At 44.2% G+C, this 17,395-nt stretch overlaps 1 protein-coding gene across 4 annotated transcripts in view; it reads right to left on the bottom strand.

Moving 5' to 3' along the window:
- TLK2 (tousled like kinase 2) overlaps positions 1–17,395 on the bottom strand; it is an 85,101-nt gene that overhangs the window by 19,377 nt on the left and 48,329 nt on the right. For all 4 annotated transcript variants that reach the window (XM_073607666.1, XM_073607664.1, XM_073607667.1 and 1 more), the window contains 6 exons: positions 13,958–14,050; positions 10,737–10,847; positions 3,768–3,904; positions 1,034–1,186; positions 754–820; positions 569–666 (listed from right to left, as the gene is read on the bottom strand). In XM_073607666.1, the coding sequence (XP_073463767.1) occupies positions 569–666; positions 754–820; positions 1,034–1,186; positions 3,768–3,904; positions 10,737–10,847; positions 13,958–14,050 (659 nt within the window). The remainder of the gene's footprint in view (positions 1–568; positions 667–753; positions 821–1,033; positions 1,187–3,767; positions 3,905–10,736; positions 10,848–13,957; positions 14,051–17,395) is intronic.

Here is a 17,395-nt window from a genome sequence, read left to right as displayed (position 1 = left end):
TCCACCACACTAGGAAGTGTGCTAGATGTAAAGAGGCCACTGCTCTGCAAGAGCAACATATTGGAGAACAGGTGGAGGACTAGGAGATTATAAAGCCTGGTCTTCTGCAGGTGGTGGTTTGCTTCATATTTTTAACCCTGCAACAGCACCCCCCCTGGAGACTGAAGGGGATCACTGTTGCTTTTCCAGACCAGGGCTTCATCATGAGTTTGCTTTTCTGGTACATCATTGAAGACAATTATACACTCCAAAACATGTGACATGACATTACAGAAAGTTTGTCACTTGCTAAACCAACATACCATTACACCAGGGGTAGGCAAGCTCGGCACTCCAGCTGTGGTGAAACTATAAATCCCATCATGACTGCCTCTAGGAGTCATGCCTGTGATTGTCAGGGTCTTGCAACGTCTCATGGGACTTGTAGTTTCACAACAGGTGAAGGGCCGAGGTTGCCTGCCCATATCCTACAGAGATAATACTGTGCATGGCATCAGTTCCACAGAAAGGGTTTAGCATTCGGGTGCCAATCCCAGAAAACCATCTCCTTTAAGTCTGGTGCACTTACTGTGAATTATCTTCATTATGTATTCTTTTCAACTCCCTAATGTGCAAATTTCTGACCCTTTCGAGTCTTTCTAGCTCCGCTTGTATCTCAGCTTCTTCCTGCAATACAAACACCATGAATTTGTTAGCGTTACCATGAAAATGAACACGGGTATTGAAAAGGGTAACTCGCACTTGGTTGCTTACTTTTTTAAGGTGACCTAATCGCAGTTTGAATATCTCCTCTTGTTCGTGATATTCAGCTAACGTTAACCTACAAAAAAGACAGACAAATAGTAACTTACAGCTGCTGATAAAGAAGACCAGGACACTAATCTGTGACAATATGGAAAGTCTGCAAACACTTGCTAAGAACAAGGACTTATCCTAAAAGGGAATCTGTCACTTTGCCCAAGGCCCCCCCCCCCCCCCCCCCCCCAACAGATTTTTGGGATTACAAAGAACAAACAGGCACCATCTTACTTACGCTTCATTCTCTGCACCATTGGTCTTATTTTTGCGCTGCTTTTGCTCATTGTTTGCCGGTGGTGCTTGCCCCATTGCTGGGGGCTTCCGTTTAGCCAGCAGCTTCCGTTGCCGTTCAATTTCTTCCCTTTGGGAGTTTATTCGTTCTTGTTGTCTAGAATGAAAAGGGAAAGATACAGTACATTAAAAAAAATGCAATAATAAGATTTATGGATACTGCACATACATAATGCTGCATAGCTAGAACAGAGAAATATTTCTGGGTATGGGATTGGGGGGGGGGGGGGGGGGGACATATGATATAATCACACAAACCTCCCCTGTAAGTGTTCCTGTTGGTATGCAATCCTAGGGGAAAAATTTAGGATATTTGGTTTACCTGTAAAAATCCTTCTGGAAAGGCAGGAATATTCATGACTACTTGGGATGTCCCAAAACACTGAACATGAGCAGAAGGCAACACATTAACAAGGCATTCTACAAACAAAAGGTGAGGGAACCCCCACTACAAAGCTGCATGAAAGGCCTATCCGCAACTGGAGTCAGCAGAGGAACATCACCTTGGTAGAACTTAGTAAACGTAAGAACGGAAGACTGGCTAGCAGCCTTCTAAACTTGAAAAACAGAAGCTTGATGCTGAATAGCTCAAGGAAGAACTGATACTCCCAATGGACCTTAACCAGGAAAGGAGGAACCTTGTCCTCAATCCCATATGCCTGAGAAATGAGCTGACAAACACACCTAGATATATGGGATTGACAAGCGAACTGAACCTTGCGAGGACCCTGGGACAGAACTTCAGGTAAATTGAACAGCTCGATCAACATCAAACAAGTGAAGCACCTTCTTAGGATGCCTAGGATAAGGAGAAAAGGATGGCAACACAATGACCAATTTAGGCGGAATGAAGAAACCACCTTAAGTAGAAAGATGCCTCAACACCAACCAAGCCTTGTGAAGAAGTAGGAGGTGTTCCATGCAGGAAAGCGCAGTCAGCTCAGAGACCCAGTAAGCCGTCAATTAACACAGTTAGTGTTGATGGGGGAAACCCTCCGGTAGTGATTGCATGAAAGAAATCCGACAGACTGGTGTTACTGAAGTCGATGGATGGATGTACTTTAGTACAGCCAGCCCATAGATGGATTGAATCTTGGCTGGTCTCTGCTGAACTGGCTGAGAATCAATACATCTATGCGGGGCTTTGGTAGCGAGCCATCTGGGTATCTGACAATGAGAATACCCTGGGTTCTCAACAACTACAAACTTTAAGCCAGTGATCTTCAAACTGCGGGCTGGGGACCAGATTCTCTCTTTTATCTGGCCTTTGGGCAACCATTTACACCAATGAAGGTTACAGTTCCTCCAAAAGACACCAGCGATGGGGACAATTCCAGCCAAGGACATCAATGATGGGGCACAGTTCCTCCCAATGACACCAACAATGGGGCCTAATGACACCAACGACGGGGCCCAATGACACCAACGACGGGGCCCAATGACACCAACGACGGGGCCCAATGACACCAACGACGGGGCCCAATGACACCAACGACGGGGCCCAATGACACCAACGACGGGGCCCAATGACACCAACGACGGGGCCCAATGACACCAACGACGGGGCCCAATGACACCAACGACGGGGCCCAATGACACCAACGACGGGGCACAATTGCTCCCAATGACGGGGCACAATTGCTCCCAATGACGGGGCACAATTGCTCCCAATGACGGGGCACAATTGCTCCCAATGACGGGGCACAATTGCTCCCAATGACGGGGCACAATTGCTTCCAATGACGGGGCACAATTGCTCCCAATGACGGGGCACAATTGCTCCCAATGACGGGGCACAATTGCTCCCAATGACGGGGCACAATTGCTCCCAATGACGGGGCACAATTGCTCCCAATGACGGGGCACAATTGCTCCCAATGACGGGGCACAATTGCTCCCAATGACACTAATGACAGGGCACTATTACTCCCAGTGACACCAATCATGCCCTGCGCAAACACAGAAATCGTTGGTGACGTCAGAAAATTGCCTACTTGAAGCAGAGCAATCACTAGCTGGGTGGACTTCATTTTGAATTTTTTCTCTTTTCAGAGACTTAAGACCTATGGGTACTGGTGAGCAAACCCCTTCTATGGATGAACCCAACTGGCATATATCTCTTCTAAGGGAGCTAGGGAGGGTGCGCCAGGAAGGAGCTGGGTCCAGGTGGAGCCTGCTGGCTGTAGTGGCCGATCCAGATAGAGCCCACCTCTGCTGTAGAAGGGTAGTAAGGAACAGGCTTGGAGATGTAAGAAGTCTCAAAAAGAAAAAGGTCTTCAGAGAGATGCATTAAATGGTAAATACCAAATTATCTAGAGGCTAGATGTACTGCCTTTGCCTATGGCCTTAATGGGTTCATAAATTTGTGAAATCAGTCATTTAGAATTTTACTGAAAAAATACATACAGTCCCCAAAACAATGGATAACGTATTCCTAGAGCCCCACAAGATGGTATAACGATACTTCAGATGACCACATAAAGCCTAAGGATCAATGATATACCGTCTAGTAGAGTTACAGCTCACCCAAAAGCAGCAGCTTTCAAATGCCTGGAGCTATATGCCCTCTCTCGGAGAACACGACATTTACACAATTAAGACCTATTCAGGTCATAGCGCTAGAAAAAGTAAATCAATATAGTTGATACATTTTAATCATATACAACAGCCCTCCTTACTTTATGAGGTTCTGAAAGGCATAACCATCGGTCCACTGCTCAGTGAAAGAGGCGCCGTGACGGACAGTAGTGAAATGGCCGAGCCGCAGGCGATCCTGCATGCTTTTATCCCGACATGCCATCTTTTCCTGTTTGGACTAATGAGAAAACACGAGATATATCAGATCCATATATTTCAAGAAAAATGTAAAAACACAGGGCATGCACCAACTGCACAGCAATAATAATGGGCAGAAAGCTCTGAAACTCAGGATGCCGTGCGCAAAGAGCTAACTTATGGTATAAAGAAGCTTTACGCAAAGCGGAACTAAACCCTACTAGCCTTTACAGCCAAAGAAGCTGCCACCTTAGCCTCCAATATGCAGCTGCCATGGTGCTGCATATGCCATCAGCTATGACGCCAGCCATTTGATGACTTGACAGTTTGGTCGAGAACCAACATTAGCATTCTAGTAACAGATAATATTCAAGGCAGCCTTCAGTCTGTTTTGGGAAACCATTAAATCTGTGGGTTTCATTCCTCTTTAAAATCATGTAAATTACCAAACAAGCTCCATCTCAATCTGCATTTCAAGTTTCATTATATTGTAACCTTGACAAAACACCTGTGTGTTGAAAACAAAAAGGAGAATTTGGATGTTCATCCCTGGATCACTAACTTAACCACTTGAGCCCCGGACCATTATGCTGCCTAAGGACCAGAGGTCTTTTTCCAATTTGGCACTGCGTCGCTTTAACTGCTAATTGCGCAGTCATGCAATGCTGTACCCAAACGAAATTTGCGTCCTTTTCTTCCCACAAATAGAGCTTTCTTTTGATGGTATTTGATCACCTCTGCGGTTTTTATTTTTTGCGCTATAAACGGAAAAAGACCGAAAATTTTGAAAAAAAATGATATTTTCTACTTTTTGTTATAAAAAAAATCCAATAAACTAAATTTTAGTCATACATTTAGGCCAAAATGTATTCGGCCACATGTCTTTGGTAAAAAAAATGTCAATAAGCGTATATTTATTGGTTTACGCAAAAGTTATAGCGTCTACAAACTAGGGTACATTTTCTGTAATTTACACAGCTTTTAGTTTATGACTGCCTATGTCATTTCTTGAGGTGCTAAAATGGCAGGGCAGTACAAAACCCCCCCAAGTGACCCCATTTTGGAAAGTAGACACCCCAAGGAAATTGCTGAGAGGCATGTTGAACCCATTGAATATTTATTTTTTTTGTCCCAAGTGATTGAATAATGACAAAAAAAAAAAAAAAAAAAAAAATATTTACAAAAAGTTGTCACTAAATGATATATTGCTCACACAGGCCATGGGCCTATGTGGAATTGCACCCCAAAATACATTCAGCTGCTTCTCCTGAGTATGGGGATACCACATGTGTGGGACTTTTTGGGAGCCTAGCCGCGTACGGGACCCCGAAAACCAATCACCGCCTTCAGGATTTCTAAGGGTGAAAATTTTTGATTTCACTCTTCACTGCCTATCACAGTTTCGGAGGCCATGGAATGCCCAGGTGGCACAAAACCCCCCCAAATGACCCCATTTTGGAAAGTAGACACCCCAATGCACTAAAACACACTATATTGCCCAAATGTTTGATGAAATAAAAAAAGATGATCTTAGGCCGAGTACATGGATACCAAACATGACATGCTTTAAAATTGCGCACAAACGTGCAGTGGCAACAAAATAAATACATTTTTAAAAGCCTTTAAAAGCCTTTACAGGTTACCACTTTAGATCTACAGAGGAGGTCTACTGCAAAAATTACTGCCCTCGATCTGACCTTCGCGGTGATACCTCACATGCATGGTGCAATTGCTGTTTACGTTTGACGACAGACCGCCGATTGCGTTCGCCTTAGCGCGAGAGCAGGGGGCGACAGGGGTGCTTTTTTTTTTTTTTTTTTTTTTCTTTATTATTTTTCTGCTTTTTTTATCTTATTTTTAAACTGTTCCTTTCATATTTTTTTTTTTTTAATCATTTTTATTGTTATCTCGGGGAATGTAAATATCCCCTATGATAGCAATAGGTAGTGACAGGTACTCTTTTTTGAAAAAATTGGGGTCTATTAGACCCTAGATCTCTCCTCTGCCCTCAAAGCATCTGACCACACCAAGATCGGTGTGATAAAATGCTTCCCCAATTTCCCAATGGCGCTATTTACATCCGGCGAAATCTAAGTCATAAAATGCTCGTAGCTTCCGGTTTCTTAGGCCATAGAGATGTTTGGAGCCACTCTGGTCTCTGATCAGCTCTATGGTCAGCTGGCTGAATCACCGGCTGCATTCTCAGGTTCCCTGTTGAGACAGGAGAGCCAGAGAAAAACACGGAAGACGGTGGGGGGGGGGGCATTCCCTCCCACGGCTTGTAAAAGCAGTCTAGAGGCTAATTAGCCGCTAGGATTGCTTTTACATGAAAGCCGACCGCTGGCTGAAAAGAATGATACCAAGATGATACCTAAACCTGCAGGCATCATTCTGGTATAACCACTCAAAGTCGTGAATGGCGTACCTGAAGACAAAAAAATGGTTAACAATAAAACACAGTAAACGGTAAAGTATAAAAAATTGCATACCTGAAAAAGCAAACATGATAAAACATAATAACAATAAAACATTGCAGAATAGAATACAGTAAAAAAGAGCAGAACAATAGAGAGAGAATAGAGAGAGAGAGAACAATAAAACGACAACTATTTTTTTTTATTTTATATATATATATATTTTTTTTGACACTTTTTTTGTAACTAACTTTTGTAACTGTAACCGGTTCCAGGTTCGGGTCTCTCAAAATGCGATGGCATCTTGGGAGACCCTGTGAAAGTGTGCCTAGTCTGTGCAATGCTGTACCCTACGCTAATACTCAACTAGTGAATGGTAGCGTTCAAAACATTCACCAATGCAAAGACCAGGATTGTCAGGACAGGAGGGACAATAATAGCGGGTGTCAGGCCTATATCCGTGCTTCCTGCAGACACAACATCTTTTTTGGGGGGGTTCGTTGGGTAGGGGTACTCGGGATGACATAAAGAAAATGCCTCTCATGCAGCCGACTGCATTTGGTTGGGGATGTGAATGGGGGAAGTACGGGCGCTGCAGAAGTGGTGGGTTCCCAATTAGGATTGGCGAATGCAGCAGGAAGGGCACTATGGGCACGACGGGCCTGTGTTTGTCTTCTTGGTGGCAGCGGGACACTACTTGTGCTTGCCACCTCACCAGCTTGAACTGCACTTATGGGACTCGCCACGTCACCAAGTGTTGCTGTAGTGCTGGTTTGACTACGACCGGGGTGTACTAGGCCGCTGGCGCTTGCCAGTTCACCAAAACGCTACCAAAAAAACTGTTAGCGATCGCAGGGATCAGGCCTGACTCTGCGAACGCTGCAGTTATGTGTTTAGTGTTTTGTAAGTGTCAGTGATCGATCGATACTGCACTTGGGTGGGCTGGGCTGGGCCGGGCGGAGGGGCAAAACACAGGTGCTAGCAGGTATCTGGGCTGATCCCGCTAACACTGCGTTTTTGGGAACCCTAAACTGCTGGGGACGCTAGTATAGATCTGATCGGATCAGATATTGATCCGTTCAGATACTATACCACTAAGGGAGGTGTATGCTGCGTGCGTGGGTGTTAGCGGTACTGGCGCTAACCTGACGCTGCCTGGGGCTGGTGCTTGCCAGTTCACCAAAACGCTACCAAAAAAACTGTTAGCGATCGCAGGGATCAGGCCTGACTCTGCGAATGCTGCAGTTATGCGTTTAGTGTTTTGTAAGTGACAGCGATCGATCGATACTGCACTTGGGTGGGCCGGGCGGAGGGGCAAAACGCAGGTGCTAGCGGGTATCTGGGCTGATCCCGCTAACACTGCGTTTTTGGGAACCCTAAACTGCTGGGGACACTAGTATAGATCTGATCGGATCAGATATTGATCCGATCAGATACTATACCACTAAGGGAGGCGTATGCTGCGTGCGTGGGTGTTAGCGGTACTGGCGCTAATCTGACGCTGCCTGGGGCGACGCATATCACCGCCGGGCGATCAGGGGGCTAAACCTTTATTCGGTAATAAACGGCGGGTGCCCTGACACTATAAAAAATAAACGAACTAACCAGCGTCAACCGTAACGTTTATACGGTGATCAGTGGTGAAAGGGTTAACTAGGGGGCCATCAAGGGGTTAAAACATTTATTAGATAGTATATGGGGGTCCCTGACACTATAAAACGCTGACGGCGAACCTAAATATTTACGTCCCTAACTAGCGTCACCAGTGACACTAATACAGCGATCAGAAAAATGATCGCTTAGCAACACTGGTGACAGGGGGTGATCAAGGGGTTAAAACTTTATTAGGGGGGGTTAGGGGGGTACCCTAGACCTAAAGGGGGGTAATACTAACTGTCCCAACACTGTAACTGTCACAAACTGACACTATGCAGTAATCAGAAAAAAAAAAAAAAAAAAACCTGCTGGTGTCAGTTTGTGACAGGGGGGGGGGTGATCGGGGGGCGATCGGGGGGGGATCGGGGTGTTTTGTATGCCTGGCATGTTCTACTGTGTGTGTAGTGTGTTGTGCACTTACATTGATGTCTTCTCCCCTCGGCGCTGGAACGGAATACCGAGCTGAGGGGAGATGACATCATTTCCTTTGCTGCTGTTTAGCATACAGCAGCAAAGGAATGTTCCCATTGGCCGGCGGCGATCGCGAGGGGGGGGCCACGAACGGATGGCCTCCCCCTCATCTCGGATCGCCGGGGAACAGAACGGGACCGCCTCGGGCGGCGGTCCGATCGGACCCCCCACCCGCGGAAGGCAAATCACGTACATGTACGTGATTTTGCCTGCCCGTGCCGCTTTGCCGACGTAAATCGGCGTTAGGCGGTCCTTAAGTGGTTAAAGGCCCTGTGCAAATCACTTCAATATCCACAAACTACTTGTATGTATAAAGGGAGGCTTTCCCCAAAGAGGTCTATGTGCTGTTTTACAATTTACGGGACATACATCAGAAATAATTTTTTGCAGAAATTTGTTGGATTTCCATAATCTTTGCAAGTCACAAAAACACCCAAATTTCCTCGAAATAAACCTTTTCCCTGTGGTCTCTCAAAAGCCTGAACAACTGGGGTTAGGTGAAAGTTATGTTTTATGTTTAAATCGTTTACATGGGTGAAAGAAGGGATGGCTTTCACTACCTAACCCCTTTCCGCCGCTGACTCCCAGTCCTTTAAGAGGTTCTAAATGCCGGGAGATGGAGGCAGGCATTTCGATCAAGTGAGCGCTGCGATTGGCACTCACAGCGGTCACAAGACCGGAAAGCTCCTGATCGCAAGTAGGCATCGGGAGCTATCCAGTGCCCACCGGTAACTGCTGGCAGCACAGAAATGTTTACATTTGGGACAGATATGCGGTCGCTCTGTATTATAGCCCACCCTAAAAACACACATATGAGAACGCAAATGCCTAGTGCACCACCGTAACCATTAAAAAAACACAAAGTTAAACTTACAAAAAAAAGGAATAAAATCAAGCTTTTCAAATACACAGCTCCAGCAGGTGAGATGAGTATCTACATCTGATGCCACATGTACAAGGACAAACTCCCCCTTCCTCAGAGCTAACCCAACCAAGTCTTGCCTTTGCTGGGTTAGTTCTGAGGAAGGGGGGGGGGTTCTGTCTCCCGAAATGCATAAGCTTCTCCATTGTGTAGCATCAGATGTAGAAACCCATCTCACCTGCTGGAGCTGTGTATTTGAAAGGCTTGAATGTATTCCTTTTTTGTGAGTATAACATTGTTGTGTCTTTTTTAATAAATGGTCATGATGGTAATGCACTAGGCGTATTCAGATGATCACCTAGTCTGAGGTGTGCATTGAAGAAACCATTTGTTTGCCATAGTCTTTTTGAGAAGTTCTTTGGACTGTACACTTTTTGGTCCTCGATTTGTTAAAGCCCACCCGCCTAGAGGCCGCATATGTGCGTATGGCTGGTGGGAAGAGGTTAGAAATATCATGGATTGCAACACCTTCCAAAGACTACCGCAGATGTTCCACATTCAATTGTATTTCAGAGAAGCAGCTAATGTGTGCCTGCACACTAATCTGTCAAAACACCAGAGGGGGGAAAAAAGTTTCTCTTTGCAGCTCCAAGGAGATCATATATGGCAGAAAACATATGAGAATACACACTACAAAGAAAAACACTGGGCACTGAAACTCACAACCCCAGAATGAAGTAATATGTTGCAATGGGATTTTATCTACAGTAATTTGTTATCTGCAAAGTCAGTCCTGGATGCACACAGTTTAGAACAGGCCTTGCCCATTGACCTTAGCGTATAATGGGCTCTTATAATTAATGAACTATTTTTTTATCTGAAGACACTGCTAAAAGCTATTCCTGTGTAAATGGGCAAGTGTTTTTTACGGAAATTACTGAAGTTCCTTAGCATACCTTAAAATATCTTACTAGGAACCTGACTTGGGTGCATAAGGGTTCTGCACTCCAAAAATCTCAGTTTTAGATTTTATGTTGAATGCTGAAGCCTCGTGGAGTCCCTTTTATCTCAGGTCCAGGCTGTAGAAGGGACTTTGACTTCTGCCCACTCTAAATAAATGACTCACCCTCTACTGACAGCAAGTCAAAAGCCAAAACTACAGTAAGCAAAAGCACTTTTCAACCTGACAGCTGGATTTCAAATGTAAACCACTGAAAGATGCAAATACAAGAAAGCTTCCTTTTTCCTCACTCTGCAGTCTAACAAGGTGTCGGATTAAGATTTGCGGCACATTGCAGGGCTAAGCAGAAGACAGATCAATATTACATGATCAGTAGAGGCTGGTTTCTCTACCAGACCACGGTTATTCTAATTCTCAATGAACGAGCAGCAAAGTAGGTTGAGCAAAATTGCTAAAACCAAATCAATGAAAAGAGATTAAAGTAAAATCTAAAAGTTGAAAAGGTCACCTTTTCTATAAGCAGTTTTTTGCTCATTGTCACACATCTGTTTAACCGTTCTTTGTATTTTTCCAACATTTTCTTCTGCTCATCCATTTGCCGTCGGAGGTCACAATTTACCTATAAAGATAATTATCACAAAAAAAAAAAAAAGGTAAAATTCAACTGTAAAATTAGGCTTTGCCACTCGATAATTTTCAGCCAACTATTAGGCCCCTTTCACACTTGTGCGACTTGGCACTGCAAAGTCACATGACAGGTCGTACCTCATTTCCAATGAGTACCATTCATATCTGTGCGACTTCAAGTCGCAACTTCAAAGTAGTTCCTGCACTACTTTGGTCAGACTTTGATGCGACTTGAGGTCAATAGACCTAAAGATTACAAAGGCATTGATTAAAGTTGCGCGACTTTTAGGTCGTACAAGTGTGAAAGGGGCCTTAAAGTGTAACTAAATCCACAACAGTAAAATCTGGCTGTATATGCAGCATAGCATGTTTGTTATACTCACTGTAGAACTTAAGGGGTTAATCCTCTGCATTGTGTAAAAAGGCCGTTTTATCCTGTATGCACAGATCCTCCCCCTCCTGCACTGTATATCTGGGGAAGGCCAGCTAACACAGGCAGAGTAGCCAACCAACATATGCTCAGTTGTCTCTTATGCTGGAGAGAATAATTACTTGTTCTCAGAGCTAGCCAGGTCACATGATATTGGCACCACACATGTGGGCATGTATATAGGCTGAAGTGGAAATCTCCTCCTACCTGAATTCTCAGCACTGGAGAAACTGTGCAGTTTATCACTGACCGTGGTATACAGATCTTCCAAAAAGGTATATTGTGGCAATATTTAAGAAGAATGACAAGCTGTAGGCACTGGGGGGGCAGAGGAACTATTTTCATATTACTGGGTTTAGTAACACTTTAAATCAGGGGTCTCGAACTGGCGGCCCTCCAGCTGTTGCAAAACTACAAGTCCCATCATGCCTCTGCCTGTGGGAGTCATGCTTGTAACTGTCAGCCTCGCAATGCCTCATGGGACTTGTAGTTTTGCAACAGCTGGAGGGCTGGCAATTTGAGACCACTGCTTTAACCACTTGCTTACCGGGCACTTAAACCCCCCTCCTATCCAGACCAATTTTCAGCTTTCGGCGCTGACGCACTTTGAATGACAATTGCGCGGTCATACAACACTGTACCCAAATGAAATTTTTATCATTTTTTCACCACAAATAGAGCTTTCTTTTGGTGGTATTTGATCACCTCTGCGGTTTTTACTTTTTATTAAAAAAATGTAAAAAACTGAATTTTTTTTAAAAAAAAAGTTTATTTTTTTATATTTTGTTTTAAAAAATTTTAAACGGGTAATTTTTCTCCTTCATTGATGTACGCTGATGAGGCGGCAGTGATGGGCACTGATAGGCGGCAGTAATGGGCACTGATGGGTGGCAGTGATGGGCAGCACTGGCAGGTGGCACTGATTGGCACTACAGGTGGGCATTGATAGGTGGTACTTGTGGGCACTGATAGGTGGTACTTGTGGGCACTGATAGGTGGTACTTGTGGGCACTGATAGGTGGTACTTGTGGGCACTGTTAGGTGGCACTGTGGGCACTGTTAGGTGGCACTGTGGGCACTATTAGGTGGCACTGTGGGCACTATTAGGTGGCACTGTGGGCACTATTAGGTGGCACTTTTATTGGGCACTGATGAGGCAGATGTGCCTCTTCCACTTGGGGACCGATGTCCCTCACATCCGATCCGGTGATCGGCTTTTTTTTCTACTCGCGCTGTCAGCGTGAGTAAAAAAAAAAACCGATTACCGATCTTTTGTTTACATCATGTGATCAGCTGTCATTGGCTGACAGCTGATCACATGGTAAGGGGCCGGGACCGGCCCCTTACACAGATCGGTGATCAGCCGAGTCTCAGTGACTCGGTGATCACAACGCGCCCGGCGCGCGCCCTGCAGGGCGCGCGCAGGGAGCGTGCACAGGGGAGGACGTCATATGACGTCCTCCCGGGAATGTAGGTCCGCGCTGTAGCCGTCATTCGGCTATAGCGCGGATGCCAAGCGGTTAAATTGATATTAAAAAGTCTTGTTTTTTTCTTTGCTTAAAAATAACAAACATGTTATACTTGCCTGCTCTGTGCAGTAGTTTTGCACAAAGCAGCCCAGATCCTACTCAGGTCCCTCGCCAGCACTTCTGGCCCCTCTCTCCTGCCAACACAGCAAGCTATGGGGGCACCCGTGCCGAGCCACTGCTGTGTGTCCATTCAGACACGGAGCCGCAGCTTGGCCCCGCACCCTCTCTCTCTCCTCATTGGCTCACTAACTGAGCCAATGGTGCCTGCTGCTGTGTCTTAGCCAAGGAGAAGGAGTCTCAGACAGCTGAGGCTCTCGTGCAACATCGTTGGATTGAGATGGGGCTCAGGTAAAGTATTAGGGTGGCTGCTGCACACTGAAGTTTTTTTTTCTCAATGCATAGAACGCATCAAGATTAAAAAAAAAAAACTTCTGCCTTTAGAACAACTTTAACTACACATACAGAAAGTAAAACAAAAACATCTGGGGCTGTTTAAAAAAAAAAAAATGCGTTGTATGCCTACCTTATGCCCAAGATATCTTGCCAATTTGTGAACCAGGATTTCCAAGTAAAGGCGACACAGACTGGGTAAAGGCTTTGAAGTTTTTGTCCACTATGAACGCATTTGATTATCAGAATACAGCAGAATGCTACAAAAAGTCAACTGGAATCTTCCTAAACCCTGAAAAACCCAGAACAGTGTAACCTTCAAAAATCTCAGGAAGGGTACTGGAAGGCTTAAAAACCCAAAAGTTGTTGCCATATTATTTTAGTTTTATCTCCAGATCGCCAATAAGTTTCCTTCAGTAATGCGGGCCTATTTATCTAAGTGGATATGACAAAGGCTTTATAAACTGGTGTTTTAAAAATGGAAAATAATCATCATACCGGAACCATAAAAAAAAAAAAAAAAAAAAAGTCATTAAAGTGGATCCCCAGCCAAAGCATGAAATGGTTTTGGATTTGCGGGGAAGGACTAGGAACACTATGAAGTTTTTATTTCCACCTGTGCCTGGCTTTTAGATTTTTTACATGTTTTGTCCAGTTACTTGTGCAGTATTATTAGCACTGAAAGGTAGACAGAGCAGTTTTGTAGTAACCTGAACAATGATTGATACTTTCACCCAAATCATTAGAACTCACCCTTAATAAGTCATCTATCCTCCCCTCCTTTTTCTCTAGGTCAGAGTTTTTGTTGTTTTCGAGAGCGGATATTTTATCCATCGTGAGGTCAGACTGAAGAGTAAAAAAAATTATAGAAGGAAAAAGAATGAAACAAAATGACATTTGGTAGTCTATACCATCACTCAAGCTCACCAAACAAATGCTCATGAATATGTAACAGTTCAACACTAAACAAAATCTTATTCAAACCTATTCATAAATAAGATTAAAAGAATGTAAAAACTGACTGAGCACCAAATTTCTTTGTAAACCCACAAATTACCTGGTACATGGAGCAGTGACATCACTGTGCTGTACACAACCTTGTGCAGAAAGAGCTGTGGGAGGGACTCGGCAGGCTCCACCTACTACAGGCTGCCTATAGAAAACTACAGAAGGGGGCAGAGACCAGACCAGTCACCCTACACAAGAAGAGAGCAGCAGTGACTGATCTTTATTACAGGAAGCTCCTGCACAGAGGCAGGAGGAGTTTCATGCTCCATCACTGCACAGATCTGAAAGAATTACAAAAAGAACACCACACGGCTCTTATAGATTTAAGGCTCCTTTCACACATGCGCCTCTGTTATAAGGATTCCGCTTGCTGATCCCCGATGAGGAGGCAGATGACAGATCTGTCTCCGCTCACTTTGCAGAGCGAATACGAACCCAGTACAGCGCTCTTCTATGGGGAAATCACGTAAAAGCAGACCACCTGTCCGTTTTCATCCAATCATATCCAATCGAAGGATGGAAAATAGGACCACCATCCGTCTGGATTTTGCAGCTAGGATTGGATGGCAGGGGATGTCAGTGGACATTTCAACGCTGACATCCGCTACTCCAAAGGGGAAACTATGATCAGGTCCGCCTGAAAAACTGACAGGCAGACCTGATTGGACAGCCCGTGTGAAAGGGACCTCAAGCTTTAAAGCTGCAATAGAATACAAATTCAAAATTTAAGAGCAGCCAGGCCAATAGAAGAGAACTGCTGGTTGGCTACTACTGTAGGATACTAACTTTAATCATTGCCATCTTTTGAAGTGAACGGCAGGAACCAAATATACATACACCAAGAGGATGCCCAGTTGCTGTTTTTGGGGGGTGAGCTCAACCTACTGCCATCATTTCTTCAGGTCATTAAGTGAAAGCCTTCCACATTCCAGGTGCAGATGGTAAATGTGCTTTAAGCTCAGCTTCACATTGAGGGCGGGTTTGAAATCGTGCGAGTTCAGCTGAACTCACAAGATTTCGAACCGGCGATACAGTCTGACTTCGGGGGACTTTTGACAGAAATCTGTGCGGGTTCATGCACAGATGTCTATTCAAATCGCCCTCGAAGTCAGCAAAAGTAGTGCAGAAACTACTTTTGGGAATCGGTGCGACGCCGTAAAGTCAGCTTCGCTCCTATTCAGACGGTGCCGTTGCCGGCATGTCAAATCGCATGCCAAAACGGCCAGATGTAAACGTGGGCTAAAGCAAACTGATAGAAGTAGAACTAAAACAAGAGCAGCAGGTATCCCACAGCAAATACCTTTAGCCTTAGTTCACACTGCTGCGATTTCCAATATGACTTGCTTGCGACTTGCATGTAACAGAGTTCATGGGACTCAGACACATTGGAGTAGCATCATGGTGCAGGATTTTTTTTAAAAGTCGCATTGATTTGAACAGCTGCGATTGAAATGAATGTGTTTTCACTTATGAGACTGTCACAAGTCGCACCAGTATGAACCAGGGCTTAATGTTAGAATTTGGGCCTCTTGTGTCACCTCAAGATCTTAACACAGCTTCTATACGTCCTAACTATGGCGATTAGACACAACCACACTGTCACAAGTCCCTACATGTATTTTTGAGACAGCTGATGCTGTCAGGTGCATGCAACTCCTGTTAGTTTATTTAGTACTTTATCCACTTTGCCTCTCCCACCAGTTCACCACCTATGGACCAGAGCAATCTTTACAATTCTGCTATGGACCTGTATGTTCAGCAATATCTCATTACTTTTCTTTTTTGCCATCCTTAGACACTAAAATATAACAAAAAACTAAACAAAACACACATTTTTTTGTTTTTTTAAGTAGTGTTAGTTTAAAAATAAAATGTTACTGCAGATAAAAAGTGTATATTTCATTCTGTAATGTGTCCTGCTTAAAATAACAATAAAATTATGATTATGGTACAAGGCATTGCAAAGTTATTTACAAATGAATTAAAGTGGTTGTTTTTTGTCAATTTTATACTTTTTAAACGTGTGAAAACGTATAACTGTATTAAAGGTGTAAAAATATTAACAAAACAAAGAAAAGTTTAAATATTAATCGTTCAGAACAAAAAAAATCATCAGGAAAACAGTGATTGAATGGGGAAAGAGAATAAGGATATAATTACGGCTACTAAGAGTAAACTAAGGGGTAATAAAAGTTTAAACAGAAATATATGATGTAAAAACACACTTTTTTCTCTCTTTTTTTTTTTTACTTGTCAGGTTGCTTGAACAGACATCATCGGCAAAATTGAAGTTAAAGTGGTTGTAAAGGCAGAAGGTTTTTTTATCTTAATACATATGCATTAAGATAAAAAGTCCTCTGTGTGTAGCAGCCACTCCAGCACCCCCTAATACTTACCCGAGCCCCCTCTCGATCCAGCGATGTCCACGAGTGCTTCAGCCGTCCGAGACTCTTCCTCCTCATTGGCTGAGACACAGCTGCAGCGCCACTGCTCCCGCTGGTGTCAAAGTCAGTTAGCCAATGAGAACAGACGAGACGGGGCCAAACCACGGCTCCGTGTCTGGATACACGGAGCTGCGGCTCGGCTCAGGTGCTTCCACAGCCAGCTGCTTGCTGTGGGGGCACTCAAAGGGAGGGAGGGGCCAGGAGCGTTGGCGGGGGACCCGAGAAGAGGAGGATATGGGCTTCCCTGTGCAAAACCACTGCACAGAGTAGGTAAGTATGACAGGTTTGTTATTTTTATAGCAAAAAAAACAAAAAAACAAAGGAGGACTTTAATATTACTTTAATCCCTTTGATCGGCATATGAACGAACAGAAAGATACAAAAGTAACAATATGTTGCTTGGTAAGTTTCTGTAGTGTCTGAACAAGTGTTATTTATAAACATTGTCAGACTGTTTACTAGAAGGGGGTCCTGGCAAACAGGCAGACAGACTGGACACGCTGCACATGTCCTGTGTACAAATGATGACTTTTTTGAGCATGTGTAGCACACCCAAAGTCTGCAACTAGTTAATTTTTCCCACAATTTTTCTTTAAATGGTGGTCACCAAGAGGCGGAATCAGTACAGACTTACAGTTACAAGAAGTGCAAGTTCTACCTCCCAGCATTTCAAAACAGGAGTGACATTACTGGAGAGATCCTCCTCAAGAGAACATTACCCAGCAACAGGACAAGGAAT

The sequence above is a fragment of the Aquarana catesbeiana genome, linkage group LG12 (assembly GCF_042186555.1).
Source record: "Aquarana catesbeiana isolate 2022-GZ linkage group LG12, ASM4218655v1, whole genome shotgun sequence".
In the NCBI taxonomy this organism is placed as follows: Eukaryota; Metazoa; Chordata; class Amphibia; order Anura; family Ranidae; genus Aquarana; species Aquarana catesbeiana.
Note: the sequence above shows the minus strand (reverse complement) of the source record. Positions and strands in the feature narration are given on the sequence as shown.